The sequence below is a fragment of the Lonchura striata genome, chromosome 7 (assembly GCF_050655825.1).
Source record: "Lonchura striata isolate lonStrDom1 chromosome 7, ASM5065582v1, whole genome shotgun sequence".
NCBI lineage: Eukaryota > Metazoa > Chordata > Aves > Passeriformes > Estrildidae > Lonchura > Lonchura striata.
This window is the reverse complement of record NC_140709.1, coordinates 33,202,047-33,217,002: the sequence shown is the minus strand read 5'-3', so window position 1 is coordinate 33,217,002 and position 14,956 is coordinate 33,202,047. Positions and strand designations below refer to the sequence as shown.

Below are 14,956 nucleotides of genomic sequence, written 5' to 3'. Positions count from 1 at the left end.
TATTAGTCATCTGTTTCTACCTCCCAGTTTACACTGGGCTATTTTTAGTGGTTTTTTTATGAAAAAACCCACACAATTCTAAGAGATTTACAAATAGCCACTTGGAAAGAACCAATATGTTTTGCAATAAACATTTTCTCTTCCTTAACTTCTTTAAAAACACCGAATTCATATACAAGGAATTTTTAATTTACATTCCTACAGCAATCTCCAACCACATGTTACAAGCAGAGGCAGCCCTCTGAAGTAAGGCAAACAATTGTTTCATGATGAACACCTAATTCCTCCTGGCAGCTGGCTCCAACACCTACCATAGGTCAGGGTATAAATGGCTTTCCCAGTGGTATCCAACGCTGTCAGACAAGGGGCTTTGGACTGGGTGGTTCCCCAGCGCTGCAGGGCAGCCAGCAGTGAGGGGGGCCAGTTGGTCACAACCCCCAGGGGTTCCCCTTTAAGTACATTCACTTGGTTTCCTTCAGGCTTTGGTTGATTTGGGTCAGGCTGTTGCACTAAAACCAGAGCACAGTAAAAGGGCAACTGTCAATCCACACAAAATGTGTAAATTACACTTCACAGGCTATTCTCTGAACCATTCACCTCCTCCTCACAGCTATCACTACTTCTCTGCTTTCTGATGATGCTATGCCAATCATCTGTTGGCTTCCCAAAAAACAGTGACCATCACTTCAAGAGTTCTCATTCCACATTATTGAAAAAGCAGAATTTTAATCTCTAGCCCACTTCTTTCTGTTTTGGAAAGCTTGTTCTCCACATCTATTTCAATGAAAGCTGCTTTAAGTCAAGGAGGGTTATCAGAAACAATGGCTTCAGTGACATATGGACACTGACTTTTGCTGCAATGGATTCTCAACAGGGGATGAAAAATTACACTATGCCTGGCTAACAACATATTTTTAAAGAAAGGCCTTCTGTTAAAATCCTGCTCCAAGCTACTCCAGAAAGTGAAGTATCTCGATCTTAGTTAGCAAAGTCCTGGTTGAAGTTAACAAACACTCAATGTAGACAACCAGCAAAATTAATGGTTCCAAGTGATGCTTTCTACAATTACATGCACTTCAATGGAAATTCATCTGAAGCAAAAGACTAGAATAACAAAAACATTTTATCTTTCAAGTATCAAACCAACAGTAGGGGAACTCTAGTGGCAGCTGCTCAGAAACGTCATAATGAGGTTGAGTTTAAGATTATCTTTCACTTGTGATAACATAATGACCTTTCTTGCTCCACTGCATTAATTTTACCACAACTTGTTTTCTATTCAGAAAAGAAACCAACATTTGCTAAGTATCAGCTCTGTCATGAACCACTTACACTAGGAGAAAAAAAATGTATCTGAAAGAAAATTAACCTTCTAGCAGTTCTTCAAAATCATCCACAAAAAACTCCTTCAAAGGTGGGCGCTTCGGTCTTTTCAAAGTATTTAGAAGCTGCTGGATTTTAGAGGACACTCTACTATTCACTGGGACACCTGGCAAATGGAAAAAATTTATTATTTATTATATATTAACCAAAATACACTAAAACACACAACTTTCAGGTGGAAAAGTCATTCAGGATGAGTACCCTGTTTGGGAGAAAACAGCTTTAACTAGTATGACTTTCCACCATGGATTTATTTGCTTTCAAACAGTGCTGCTCCCTGGCTACCTGGCTGATGCAGATACTTTCTCACACTTTATTTTAGCTTTTCAAACGCCTTCATGAGATTTCAACTGAAACATGAACAATGTCTTGTTCTCCAGGAATCTAGGTATTTACTACACCTTAACATTCATTCAATTCAGAAAGCATCAGAATGCTTGAAAAAATTGAGTGAATCTTTCAATATTTTAGAGGGCTTGCAAAAATAATCAGAACACAAAACATGTTAAAATGCTGACGTTCATTTGTATATGTTAAATTAAATGTAAATATATGTTTTTATATATATCAAAATGTAAAGCTCTGAGGCAATATAAATTCAAGATGCATGTGAAGATACATATACAAGGGACCACAGATGGAAAGGCAGGAGGTCTATAATGCAATCACCATCTGCAGTTTCCAGGATGCTGCTGCTGTAGCCTCTGGGTACTCCTCGCACGGATGCGACCTGCGGGCACTCGTGGTGCAGGTATTCCACCAGGCCAGTGGTCACATCAGGGGGGGCAGAATGGTTCTCTGCAGAAATGCAAGACAGACACAGGAGCTCATCAGGCACCTTAAGAATCAATCAAACCTGCTTCTTACATGAGGGTATTTCACAAATCCTCACAGGGGATTGAGAACCTCCTTATAAACTGGAGGCACGAGCCTGCTTTGCTTGGAGCTGTTCCCCATTTCCTCCTGGCTGTAGAGCAATGCTTAGGGAATGTCACAGAATGGTTTTGGTGGGAAGGGACATCAAAACTCATTTTGTCCCATCCCCTGCCATGGGCAGGGACACCTTCCACCAGACCAGGTTGCTTCAAGCCCCGTCCAACCTGGACTTGAACACTTCCAGGGATGAGGCAGCCACAGCTTCTCTGGGCAACCTGTGCCAGCCAGGGCCTCACTATTCTCACAGGGAAGAATTTCTTCCTAATATGAGTCTCCTTTTTTAATTTAAAACCATTCCCCCTTGTCCTATCACTAACTGCCCCTGTAAGAAGTTGCTATCATCATTCCAAAAATGTAACTGTAGTTATAGAATGGTTTTGAATGGAATGGGTTAGGAAATGGCAATATTTTTGAAAAGCCTTTAAACAACAGACAAGAAGATTAGGAGGACTGAAATATTCAGAATTCTGACAAGCAATAATAGGAATGCAGCAGGGAAGAGGTAGAGAAAACCCTGCTGCCCAGGGCTGGAGCTGCCTCTGCAGACAAAGTCCTTGGAGGACATCAGCATGTCACAAATCCTGCCAGAAAAACTGCAGACAGAGTGAGATCTGGGTAGTGCTGTGAAATACATACATAATCCCCCACTCTGAGGCAGTGATCAGCCCCAAAATAACAAGTGCATATTGCACTGGTCCCACATTTCCAGAGCTGATACACAAGCCACACGTCCAGCTCTAAGTAGTTTTAGAGGCATCACCAAGGAGAAAAAATTAAATCTATTCCCATCCTTTCCAATGGACCTTGCTGCAGTGCCAATGTTTGCACTGCAGAGACTAAATTCCTTTCATGTGGGTGAGGTACATGAAGGAGAAACTGTTACTTCATCTGTCAGAAAAATGCTCTGGATTCAGTAACCACAAAGATGACAACTGTGTAAAGCTGGCCTGTGTAACCACTGCCCACAGAGAGGCCATGTATATGTCTGCCTCATATATATGACTCTCACTCTGCTCTATATTTTTGAAATTGCTTTTTGGTTGGGTTTTTTGTTTTTTCTTTTTTTTCCTCCCTGGCTTTCCCAAAGTACCAAACCATAGGCTTCCTGCAGCATACAACTTGGCCACAGAGACAAGTGCACATGGTTCCCACTTCCCACCTGACAAACTCTGCAGGGACTAGCAATGTCTCACTATGTATGGAGAACAAATAGGTTCCATTTTCAGGATTTGTGCTCAGATAAAAACCACACTAGCTTAATTAATCATTTGAGCATTAATAAATGCCCATGAGACCCCATGCTATTTGTTTGTATCATCCAGAAATACCATGGCACAGCAGGGTAAGATAAGTGGTAAGGAGTTAAAGAAAAGTGTGAGAAGACTTATGACTTCAAGAAGAAAGGTTAATTGGATTCAGACTGAAGGACCTTTCCATTAGTGATGACAAGACAGATATAAATGCAAGAGAGTAAGTGTCCAAAGGAAGAACAAATGGGATATGACAGAGAATTAAAAGCCATGATGATCTGCATTTCCAGCTGCTCTAAGAGCAAAGGTGTGAAATATTCCACAGTTGATATGGTGATCTTGAAAAAAAAAAAAGGACACACCACTAGCCTTATTAAAAAAAAAATATTACACAAAAGAAGAAAAAAGGCCCCTGACATACAGGGTTGTCCTTGCTGCTATTAAGTGAAAAACAAACACCTTGCAAATAATGCACATTTCTATCTGACTCCACTAACTACAGTAACCTTGCACTTCCAACAATGCAGTTTACTGGGTGGGAACTTAGTTTGAGCTCACCATTAAAAATGCAGGCTGGAGAAGATTAGCTGTAAGGGAACAAGCTGCTAAATTTAAATTCTCAAACATCTCAAAACTGTGAATAGCTATTCAGTACATATCCAAAACACAGAATATTTCAGTAGGGCATGCCAATTAAGATATGTAAGACGCCTTTCATATTGCTGATATCAGCACACTATCTGAAAAATAAATAAACTCTTCTTCTATGCTCTAGGACAAATCAAAGCCCCTTTTAAAAAGTATGTGAGTATTTATCACAAGTCATAAAAGTTTGCAGTGTAAGAACTGAGTAAGTTTTCATATTCTTGTGAGCTAGGAAAAGTACATGCAGAGAGGAAAAATGTCCCAACTGAACTGATATTGGCCATGCATGAATGTTACCAAGCTAGGAATGAAAACTGATAGAACATGACAAGCACCGCAGAAATGAAGACCATTCTTAGATGAAAATGCATTTTTTTTTTTTTTGGTCAAAGTCACTGGAAATTTTATTTTTATAAATACTTTTAATAGATCATCTTGTAACAATCCCTGAGCTTCCTTCCTTCTAGATATTATAATTATTTCCCACTAATGGAATTTTAAACTTGCATACAGCCCAACATTCAGCTGCTTAAATGCTGGACTCTGAACTCTTCAATAAGGCCTTGATTTTGCACACAAGGTATTGATTTTGTACGTTGTAGATTAAACATTCCTGACAGACAGATCTATCTGGCCTGGGGCATGAGACATTACAAACTGCTGCGCTACATTTTGGGTATCTTGCAAGTTTTTACAGCTATATTAAGAATTTCATCAATACCAATAAAGCTTAAAAGGTTAGCCATAACTGACTTTGAAATTTAAAGGAGTTAAACATGATTTCTACTAATCCATCATATGAAATCCAGAATGGCTCAAAATTAAGTGGTGACAGATTTCTTCTTTCTTACATTCACCAAGGACAAACAAAATTGCAAATTTCTCATTATTAATAAGCTTGGAAATGGGAATATGGAAAAGTTAGGTTTCTTTAAAGGTTTTGTACAAAGAGCAAAAAACTTCCCTAATGATTAGTACCTCTGATTTTGCAACCTTCCCAAAGTTTCTGTGTTTTCTGTCTTTTGGGTGCTTACCGACTGAATCGTGTCTGATATACACAATCTGACTTTATTTAGGGTAAATACATGCAGATTGGAAAGCATGCACCAAAACCAGGATTCCTTTGAAATTGTGCTTTGGAATCCACTAAAACTGAACCTTATTTTCTTGGTAAAGCAAGCATTTTACCAAGAATAATGCACGTTCAGATCTCATGAGCAACTGGCTTGGGTTAAATACATATACATCATACCTACCTGGCACATTTTGTGAATGGCACATTTTAAGGCTATTCACAGGTATCTCCTGGTGAAGACCTTTGTGTTTAGCCCTGCTTTGGGATTTGTAATCTGATTTCATTCCAACCACACCGGCAGGTTTACTGACCTATCTGCGTGTGTGCCATGAGATCTGCAAGCACAGTGGCAGCAGTGGTGGCAGGAGCTGTATTGGAAGCAGCAGCAGGTTTCCCTCCAGGATGAGATGAGGTGGAGGATGCAGAGGATGAGGTGGAGGAGCCCTGAATGACCCGGTTAAGCCAGGGCTCTACGTTGGAATGGCTCTGGAACGGAGTGGAGCTGATCCGCCCTTGCCGCCGCAACGAGCCCTCATCTTCTGATGCTGACGATGTGTCTGTGGTCAAAATAATGATGACAGGCCTGTAATGGGGGAATGGGAATGACCCAGCACCGGGAACACGGCGTCCGGCCGCGCTCCGCGCCGCGCGTGAGGGGCGCAGGCTGAAGGAACGGGACATTCACACACACAAATCCCCCTCGCTGCCCTTTTTTGGGTTAAGACAACAACTTCTACACATTAGGGCCAGAACACACTGGGAGCAAAGTTTCAATTACCTTCAACATTTGGAATGACACGAGAGTTAATAAAGGCTTCTAACTACGGTAGAGGATCAGTGAGCATCTCATCCCGTCCCTACTCCACTGAAAAAACATTTCTGTTCTGAACAGGTAAATTTTATCTCATCACACCTGAATAAAGCTCTTTCTTTTTGTTGTTGTTGTTGATTTCCTTTTTTACTCTTTTTTAGGGGAAGGGAATTCTTCACTTTCTGATTCTTCTGACAAATTGTTTTGAGAACTAATTCCTAAAAAGCCATGGTGCTCTGAAGTTCAATGAAAGAGTAATTACAAAGCATGTATTTTAACCACATAAACTGATATTAATAATACACAGAAATGCTTAGTAAAGCATCTTTTCATTCTAGATGTATATTTGTTGTTGTTAGAAGTCTGACAAAGGGCTCCTAATTTTATTACCATCCAGTTACTTACAACTTTCCAGATGTTTCCCTTTAGAATCTTTCCTCATTTATTGACCATCCAAGAAAAAATAAAAAGGTCATTCTAAATATCAAGAAAAATACATCCCTTGTGATTTTTAGAGAAAACCAGAAAGTCTTATTACAGAAAAAAAAACTTGCCCTCATAAAGGAATTGCTGAATTTTAACAACTTGATCTGTACATGCCTTATATAAGATAGTCTGTTACTGTCAGAGTCCCAGACATGAAAATCTGGGGTTGGTTACATCAGGAATTCTGCAACCTTAATTTTGGCTATTTTCTGAATCCTCTGAACACATAATTGTTCATCTAGATACAATTCCACATACATTTCTTGAAGCAACATAAAAAAAAGCTACTCCTCATCTTGGGCAACGCATTTCAGTTACCAGCTCTTTAATTTTCCGATTTTCTTGAATATGTGCCTTTCCAATAACTCCAGACTAATTTCTCTTAGGAGTCTAAAATCACAAAAACCAAAAACTCATTTCATAAGAATTCCATTATCTTGATGGCGCTTTCAAAGTTAAAATTGTAGATATCTCATTATTTGACCTCCCTCATCAAACATGACAATTTTGAATGAGAACACCCAAACAACAGATCTCTGAGAAGACTCAGCTGTGGTGCATCCCATTCCTGGGTCCATGTCTCATGTGATACTTCCAGTCTGCTGCCACATTTGGAGTTTTTGGCAGCTGATTCCATTTGCTCCTGGAGAGAAGCCAAACCTGTCCCATATTGCTTGAAACCTTCCCTTTTTTTTAGGCAGAAAGCAAAAATAAATAATCCCAAGAATATGGAACAAGATGGGATTATGAACAGCCAGGAACTGAAAAAAAAACCCCAACAAAACCACCATGTCTTCCATTTCTAATCACTTCAGATGAAATAGAACAACAGAAAAAGCAGGTTTTCACAGAATACATACTCTGATAACATCTCCTTACTCAGACTCAAGACAAATGAAGTCTGTGTACAAAAATGGATCCATTGTAAAAGCATTCTAGTATCAAAACATAAACACACCATGAAGTAGCAAGGTCACCTCAGCAGTAGCCCTGTGGCAGTGGCAATGGTTAATCCATGGATTCTGGTGTGTGGTGACAGAACAGTGAAGGAATACTGTGTGCTTGGCTACCAGCTCTTCTTGGCTGGGAGCTGACCCAAGACAATCACAGAAGCCACCCCTCTTTAAGCCAGACTTGCACAAAGGCTCAGCTCCAGGTCTGGTCACAGGAGATTTGTTTGGGAAGGATGAGAGACTCAACAGGACAAAACCAGAAGTATGTTAAAATTTTTGGAAGGATGACTGATATAATTAGTTCCTTTACTGCCAGCCAGGAGCTGGATTTCAATTCAACACTGTGCTGAGAGCCAGATTCACAAAATGGTTTGAGTGGGAAGGGACCCTGAAGTTCCTCTTGTTCCATTCCCTGCCATGGGTACAGACAATTTCCACTATCCCAGGCTGCTCCAAGCCCCATCCAACCTGGCCCTGGACACTCCCAGGGATGGGGCAGCCACAGCTTCTCTGAGCCAGTGCCTCATGACCCTCAATGTAAAGAAGGTGAATCTGATGCTTCCTTCCTGGTACCTGATGGTAGCTGTAACAAAGTTACAGTAGTTTCAGTTACTAATACCAAAGCATGTTTTAATTGCATTAACTCCTGCCAACACAAGGACTTAGGCAGTGGGTGAATGGCTCAGGATTAGATGCCCAGCGCTACTTGGGTTTTTGCAACTTTGGATCCTTCTTGCTGAGCTAACATTGCAAATAAAGGCAGGCCCATAAAAAGACAATTATTTTTATGATTTGATATAGCTGAAGAAAACACATAGAATATTTTTGAGTGTCCTGGTTCCCCCATGATACAGAACTCATCCAGTGGCCCATTCTCTTATAGAGATAAGGGGACTTCATAACACCTTCTCTTAGAAAGAACTTGACAGATTCTAAAGGCACTTAACTCTTCAGAGAATATCCTGAGTTGGAAGGGACTCACGAGGAATACTCAGTTTAACTCCTGGCCCTGCACAAGAGCACCCCGACAATGACACCACATGCCTGGGAGTGCTGTCCAAATGGTTCATGAACTCCAGCAGGCTTGTGGTCATGACTATGTCCATGTGGTGGTCACACCACCAGCTTTCAGCTCCTATTATTTAAGGTGCTACTGCACCCTGCTCAATCCCAGTGTGAGCACACTTGGCTTCTTTGCAGACCACCTGCACGGGCATGTTAGAAGATGACAATCCAGCAGCACAAACACACAAAAATATGCAGATTCCATGGCCTCATCTTGCTCTGTACACACATGTACACATGCCATGCTCCACACTCTCTGCAGGTGAGCAGGGCAGCTTTTATCACAGAACTTAACATTGCCTCCAGAGCATCTCAGCTTCTTTTTAATAGCTGCTCAGAAAAAAAAAAGATACTTTAATAAAAATACTTAGCATATCTTCTGTGTAAAAACATTAAGAGTCAAGAAAGACCATATATAAGAACACAGAGGATTACTGTTTATTAACTAATGAAATAATTGGAGAATCCACAAAAATAATATACTTACGTGTGTGACTAGCAAACTAAAGTGGAATTCTCCTTAAATGAGAAGAACAGAAAGAAGAAATACAGCTCAGAAAGCATACCTGAACTCTTCTTTCTTAACCCCTGTCTCTAAGGGGGTTAAGAACTGGAAATGATGGAGAAGGGCAGTAGAAGTCAGTGTGCTTCTGCTCCTGGGCCACATTACAAAAGACATGTGCACATTCTCAACATAAAACATCTTAGGAAATCCCTCTTCTTCGTATACAAGACACCGGCCTCAAACCACTTGGCTTGCTAGCAAACATGTTGTATGACTTTCTTAACCTTCAGAAAGTTCACTGTGAGACAACAGAAGATTACCTTTTCCCCCTAAAAATTAAAAGGCATTCTGCCATAATCAATCTGAACAATTATAATGTGTGACTTTCTGCCTGTTTCAATCTGCTCACCACTGAATAGCTGAAACCATCTGATGAGTGCTCTGCAATTAATGCAGCAACTTAATGCTCTGGTCTTTTCTTCAACTTTTAAAGGAAAACCTTCTGCAGTATGAAATGAGGTATTTTCAGCTCTGACATGCTTGCCTAGATTACTTCCTCTGAGTGAGGTATGATGTAAGAGAACATACTTAATGCATAAAGGGTACCTGCTCACTCTGTGACTGCTTTCATGTGGACTTTCAGCAGCTATGCTATCTCTAGATAAGACACTAAAAACCATGAGGAAAAAATTGCAGCATAAATCCAACCAAGACCTGATTATTGGGAAATACAGCTGTGACACAGAACTCCAGTGCAACCTACTAACAACTTTGGGCAGGGACACCTTCTGCTACCCCAGGCTGCCCTGCTGGGATGGGACAGCCACAGCTTCTCTGGGCAGCTCTGTTAATTCTCTGTGCTCACTCAGTATGTACCTGGAGGGGTATATGTCTCTACTGAAGAGTGCACCAGGACAGAGCGTCTCTTCGAGGGCATGGGCATCTTCCTCTCTTTATATTTTGCTAGTGCTGCTTGTACTGCTTCAGTGTGGACATCTAGATAGAAAACAAACAAACAAAAAGGTTAGAATTTCAGTTAGTCAGGAGGACTGACTCAACATGACTGCTTTCAGCTCCAATCCAGTGTAGAAGCAATGGTTTCCAAAGCTAAGGGAGAATAAGCTGGGGCAAGTTGATATATTTTCCTCATAAAATCAGCCTGAAAATGCTCTGCAAGTAACATTTTGAAACCCCCCCTGACATAAACACTGCAGTTATAGAGTACCTGGTATGTTAGTTTTGAACTGTCAGTTATTTTCATTTGAGGGGGAAATTTCAATGCAGATTCTGTAAATTTGCAACAGCATTTGACTCTTCATCCTCAAAATCCGGGAAGGGAAAAGAAATGCGAGTACATGCATACTTGAAGTTCTTACAAAACAATGCAAGTAACAAAAAACAGAAAAAAGAGACTAATGGACTTAATGATCTTAGAGGTATTTTCCAACTCTAACAAAATTCTACAATTCTATATGAAGAATTAGGAAAAAGACAGAGCTTTCCCTTTTCTGAAAGTAAAAATTACCCTAAGAGGCTCAAAGGCTATACTTTTTCTTTTCTGATTTTTAAGCCAAAACTGAGATTGAAGAGGAATGCAGCGTTCAATCAAGACCTCACTGCAGATAAAATTTAATGTATTCCAGTGATTTTTCAGCAGCTTTTTTCTCTTTGACATCTACATTCCAATGGTGTCAAAAGCTGAAACTTAGGCAGGAAGAAAATTCATGAGAAGTGAACAGATGTTGAGGAGGAATGAGGCAGACTAAAAATAGGCTCTGACTTACCACCTAAGACTCAAACTCATGAAAAGGCACAATACAACAAGTATACACTTAAACACTGTTACAATGGGCTTGTTGCAGTTTAGGAGTGGCATTCTCCCATCGAGTATTCCCCTCTAAAAACACTTCAAGACAGACACTGCTCACTCTCTTGCCCCTCTCCCTCCTCTCTGTGGTAGGATGGAGAAAATTACTTGGAAGCACAAAAGGCAAAGATCATGGGTTGAGGTAAGAACAATTTACTGAAAACAGCAGTGAGATATGAAAATGAACAGTATCAGCAAGACTGATGACAGAGGGTACAAGAAAAGAATTGCTACTGCTGAGTGTGGCTGTCAATAGACAGAGCCCAGGAGTGAGTATCTGATTCTGCACTGGGCTGACCACGTTTCTTCTACATGGAAACTGCTGTACAAGGTTTTCAGAAATTAACTATTCATTTTGAAAGAAAACACATATTCTTTCAGTAAGTATCCATCTATTCTTTTGCTAAGATGCAAATATGTAACAGGTAGACAAATTTGAAGGTATGAAACTATTTGTAGGTATGTGTATATGACAGACAAACACTTATACAACATATATAAAATACAATATAACATAAGTGTACATATAATTTTGTACATACAACAGACAATGAAACTCTCTCCCTGTACTTACAGGGATTTACCTTGGTGATGACTACAGTATCAGTATTTTACAGTATCTTCTTTTTTTTATTTAAAAAAGTATGATTTCTGTAGTAGCCCTGGCCCCCCTTTGGTCATGCTGAGTCCTAAGGAACACACCCTTCAGTCTGGCCAAATGGATTCTACAAAATCACAAGAATTCCTGAGCATATGGTCCCAGACACCAACCAGTTCTTCACAGCAATAATGTCACTTTTCAGTCTGCAGCTCCCTGAAGATAATCTGTTCAGAGCAATATTTAAAATATGTATACATGCAAATATACTATCCCACCTGTGTGTTCCTACAAGACTCAGGAATGCACTAAGTAGATGCTTATCTCAAAGAAGAACTTCTGTGCAACATGGGAGGTTCAAAGATAATGGTGTTATGAGAGAAAAACATTAAGAAAGAAGAAGGGGAAAAAAAGCCCCCAACTGTAAAACCTCTGCCCTTTAATACAATTTTTTTTTTGTCCTGGGTTCCCTGTCAGATTTTCGTTGCTGTCCTTCACACCAAGGAATTCATAGTAGATGTTTTACATATTAAAAATTCCCCTTTTCTGCCTGCTCCTTCTCCATTCCCACATCTAGGCTTTTGGTCAAGTCTTGGTTTCTCCTGATCCTTAATTATAGCTGTAATTGTCCACTAATGAATGTCCACCTACTCCCATAGGTACCCAGAAGCAAACCTTTTATGTCCCCAGATTCTAGGAAGTTTAAGTAGGATTCAACATCAAGGTTGTTTTTGAGGCCTTATAAGTAGGAGCAAAATGTCCATTCTGCAGGACACATTTCCTTGGCAGAACTTCCAGCCAAAACCAAGCTGCAATATTTCTAGAGACAGTAACTGTGAGATGCAGTCACTTCCACCATGCCTACATCTATATACAATTTGAAAGACATTTTTGTTATATTAACATCTCATAGGAAGCAGGGAAACATAAATTGTTCTCCAGGAAAGGTCTTCCAAAGAGCAATATAACACACAATATTTGTAGTCTGCATATAAACACATTAAACTATTAAATAATGTGGCAGATAAAAAAATGAAAGCATTCTTAGACAGTTGTGCATTTTGGGAATGGAAAGGCCTAGATGGAGTCAAGGGTGTACTGGGGCTTTTTAACAAAGCAGAGCAGGGCAGGTCATAACATCACACAGATTTGTGGGAGCAAGCATGGGAACTACTTTTTATTCCATTTCCAGAGGGCAAAATCACTACCACCTCATCCTCTAGTCCTAACTCCCATCCCAAAACCTGGAACAGACTAGATTGAGTGATAAAAGTGCAACCAGGAGACAGTCAGGATGAATTTTTATTCTGTTCCATGTTTTATTTTTACAGCACCAATTTAACTCATCATTCCCTCTATACTCATCAAAATCTATTCCTGGCTTGAAATCTTTCCTATAATATCTTGTCCTTGGACATCAGCTGAGTAGGAACATCCTCTCTCATCCATATCAATGAAGAAATTGCTTTCACTTCCCTGGAACACTTTATTCCTATTCCACTTTTGCTTTAAGAGCTTTTCTACATCATGAAACGCATTTCAATAAAAGAAGTAAAAGGAATGAAATTATTTTAAAGAAGCAGAACACTTAGGGTACAAAAATTCATTAATTAATATAAATTAAATTTTAACTGGGTATTGGAATTGCAATAAGAAGCTCCCTACCATTGTCTGTTACTTAAATTCTTCAGAATTTACTGTGAAAGTGATTCACCATGTAAAAACTGTGGATTTCAGTTTTCTTCAGGGAATTAATCACTCATAACCAGACCAAATGTGCCACATTTTTGAGAACAGGGATCACAAATGCTCAACAGTGATCACTGGAAGGATGAACAGCAAGCCCAGCATTTCATTAACACAAAGAATCTATGTACCAAAGTGAGGGGTAAAAACCCATATGCTGCCATCCAAAAAGCAGAAGAAAAAGTTTAAAAAGTCTTGGAGAAGTATTTCTAAGCTTCCGCACTTTATTAAGCTGCAAGCAACCATCAACAATTTATAACTTATTATAAACATTTTCTCCTTCTGCTCTAGTAAACCACATAATCTTCTCTCCTTTTCTTTGTACCCATTCTCATTTTCTTTCTTTCCACATGTCCTTAAAAAAGGATTAGGGAGGAAAACTAAAAGAGTTTGTGGATTATAAATCACCTACACTCTTACAGCTCCTAAACTGTTCAGCTATTAGAAGAGCATTTTTCTTTCCTATTTGTAGGTTCTGCTCATTTATCAGCCTCTGATTCTTGTCTCTGCCTCAGGCACGGAAGTAAGAATTTCTACAGTTGGTTGAAAAAAAAAAAGACATTTATAGGCTCACCAGTGTCCCTGCTGCTCATAGATTTCAAAACACCAACAGGCAAATCAATAAGCTCTATCTAAGTAGGATGGGGAGAGGACTTGGAAAAAGGTAAAATCCATGGGTTGAGATATTAACAAAAATATCTGAAGTAAATTAAAATGTAATAATAATGATGATGATAATAAAAAAAATAATAATAGACTAAGAACAAGAATAATAAAATATGAGCATTATTCTCATTGTAAATCCAAAACACAGTACTGTACCAGCTATTAAGAAGGTAATTAGCACTATTCCAGCTGAAGCCTGGACAGCAGGCTTGTATTTATCAATAGTATTCACTGTTGGAATTTTTTGGGTAATATTTACTGTGTGAAGACAAACAGGTGAGGATGATAAAAACATACAGTTGATTTAAATACATACCTCTTCTGTGAAACAATCTTAAAAAGTGCTTACAGAGAGTAAATGACAGATTAATTGTATAAAAAGAGAAAATTGTTTCACTTCCTTGCTTATTTTAAGTAATTTATGTTGATGTTCTAAAATACCTATAATTGCTCCAGAAAGAGATCCTGTTCTAAGAAAAGCTGCATTTTCCCCTCATCACCTACTCTGGAAAAAGACATAGGAGAACTGATGAGATTTGAAGAAAGGAAAACAAGAAGTAAAGACTGAAAGGAAAGAAAAAAGAAGAAACAACACACCCTCCCTTCCCCATAACAGCCTAAAGGAAAAGGTAGGTGTGAGATTGAGGGAAGGAGGCTGAAGCTGGTTATCCCTCACAACAGTCAGCATATAGGGAATTCAAAAAAGGCAACAATATTTCTTTGCTGAGATAAAGAAGTCAATCACTAATACAGATTCTTTTTAACTACAGAGGAAAAAGGGGAATAGATATTGACAACTAAAAGCTATATCTACATTTCCTTGCAAAGACCTAAATAAATTTAACCTAAACCAAGTCAAACTGTCACTATTTGGTTTTGATACCATCTCAGCACATTAAGCCTTGTAATATATCACTAATGGGAGAAAGAAATCCAATTATGTGTGCTGTAACTAAGAACTTCGAAACTT

At 39.2% G+C, this 14,956-nt stretch overlaps 1 protein-coding gene across 7 annotated transcripts in view; it reads right to left on the bottom strand.

Annotated features, from left to right (window-relative positions):
* DIP2A (DIP2 acetate--CoA ligase A) overlaps positions 1-14,956 on the bottom strand; it is a 76,210-nt gene that overhangs the window by 30,553 nt on the left and 30,701 nt on the right. For 6 of the 7 annotated variants that reach the window (XM_021532561.4, XM_021532563.4, XM_021532562.4 and 3 more), the window contains exons 4-8: positions 9,986-10,105; positions 5,601-5,846; positions 2,053-2,181; positions 1,370-1,489; positions 312-509 (exon numbers count right to left, since the gene is read on the bottom strand). In XM_021532561.4, the coding sequence (XP_021388236.1) occupies positions 312-509; positions 1,370-1,489; positions 2,053-2,181; positions 5,601-5,846; positions 9,986-10,105 (813 nt within the window). The remainder of the gene's footprint in view (positions 1-311; positions 510-1,369; positions 1,490-2,052; positions 2,182-5,600; positions 5,847-9,985; positions 10,106-14,956) is intronic. The other variant, XM_021532564.4, reaches the window with a different exon arrangement.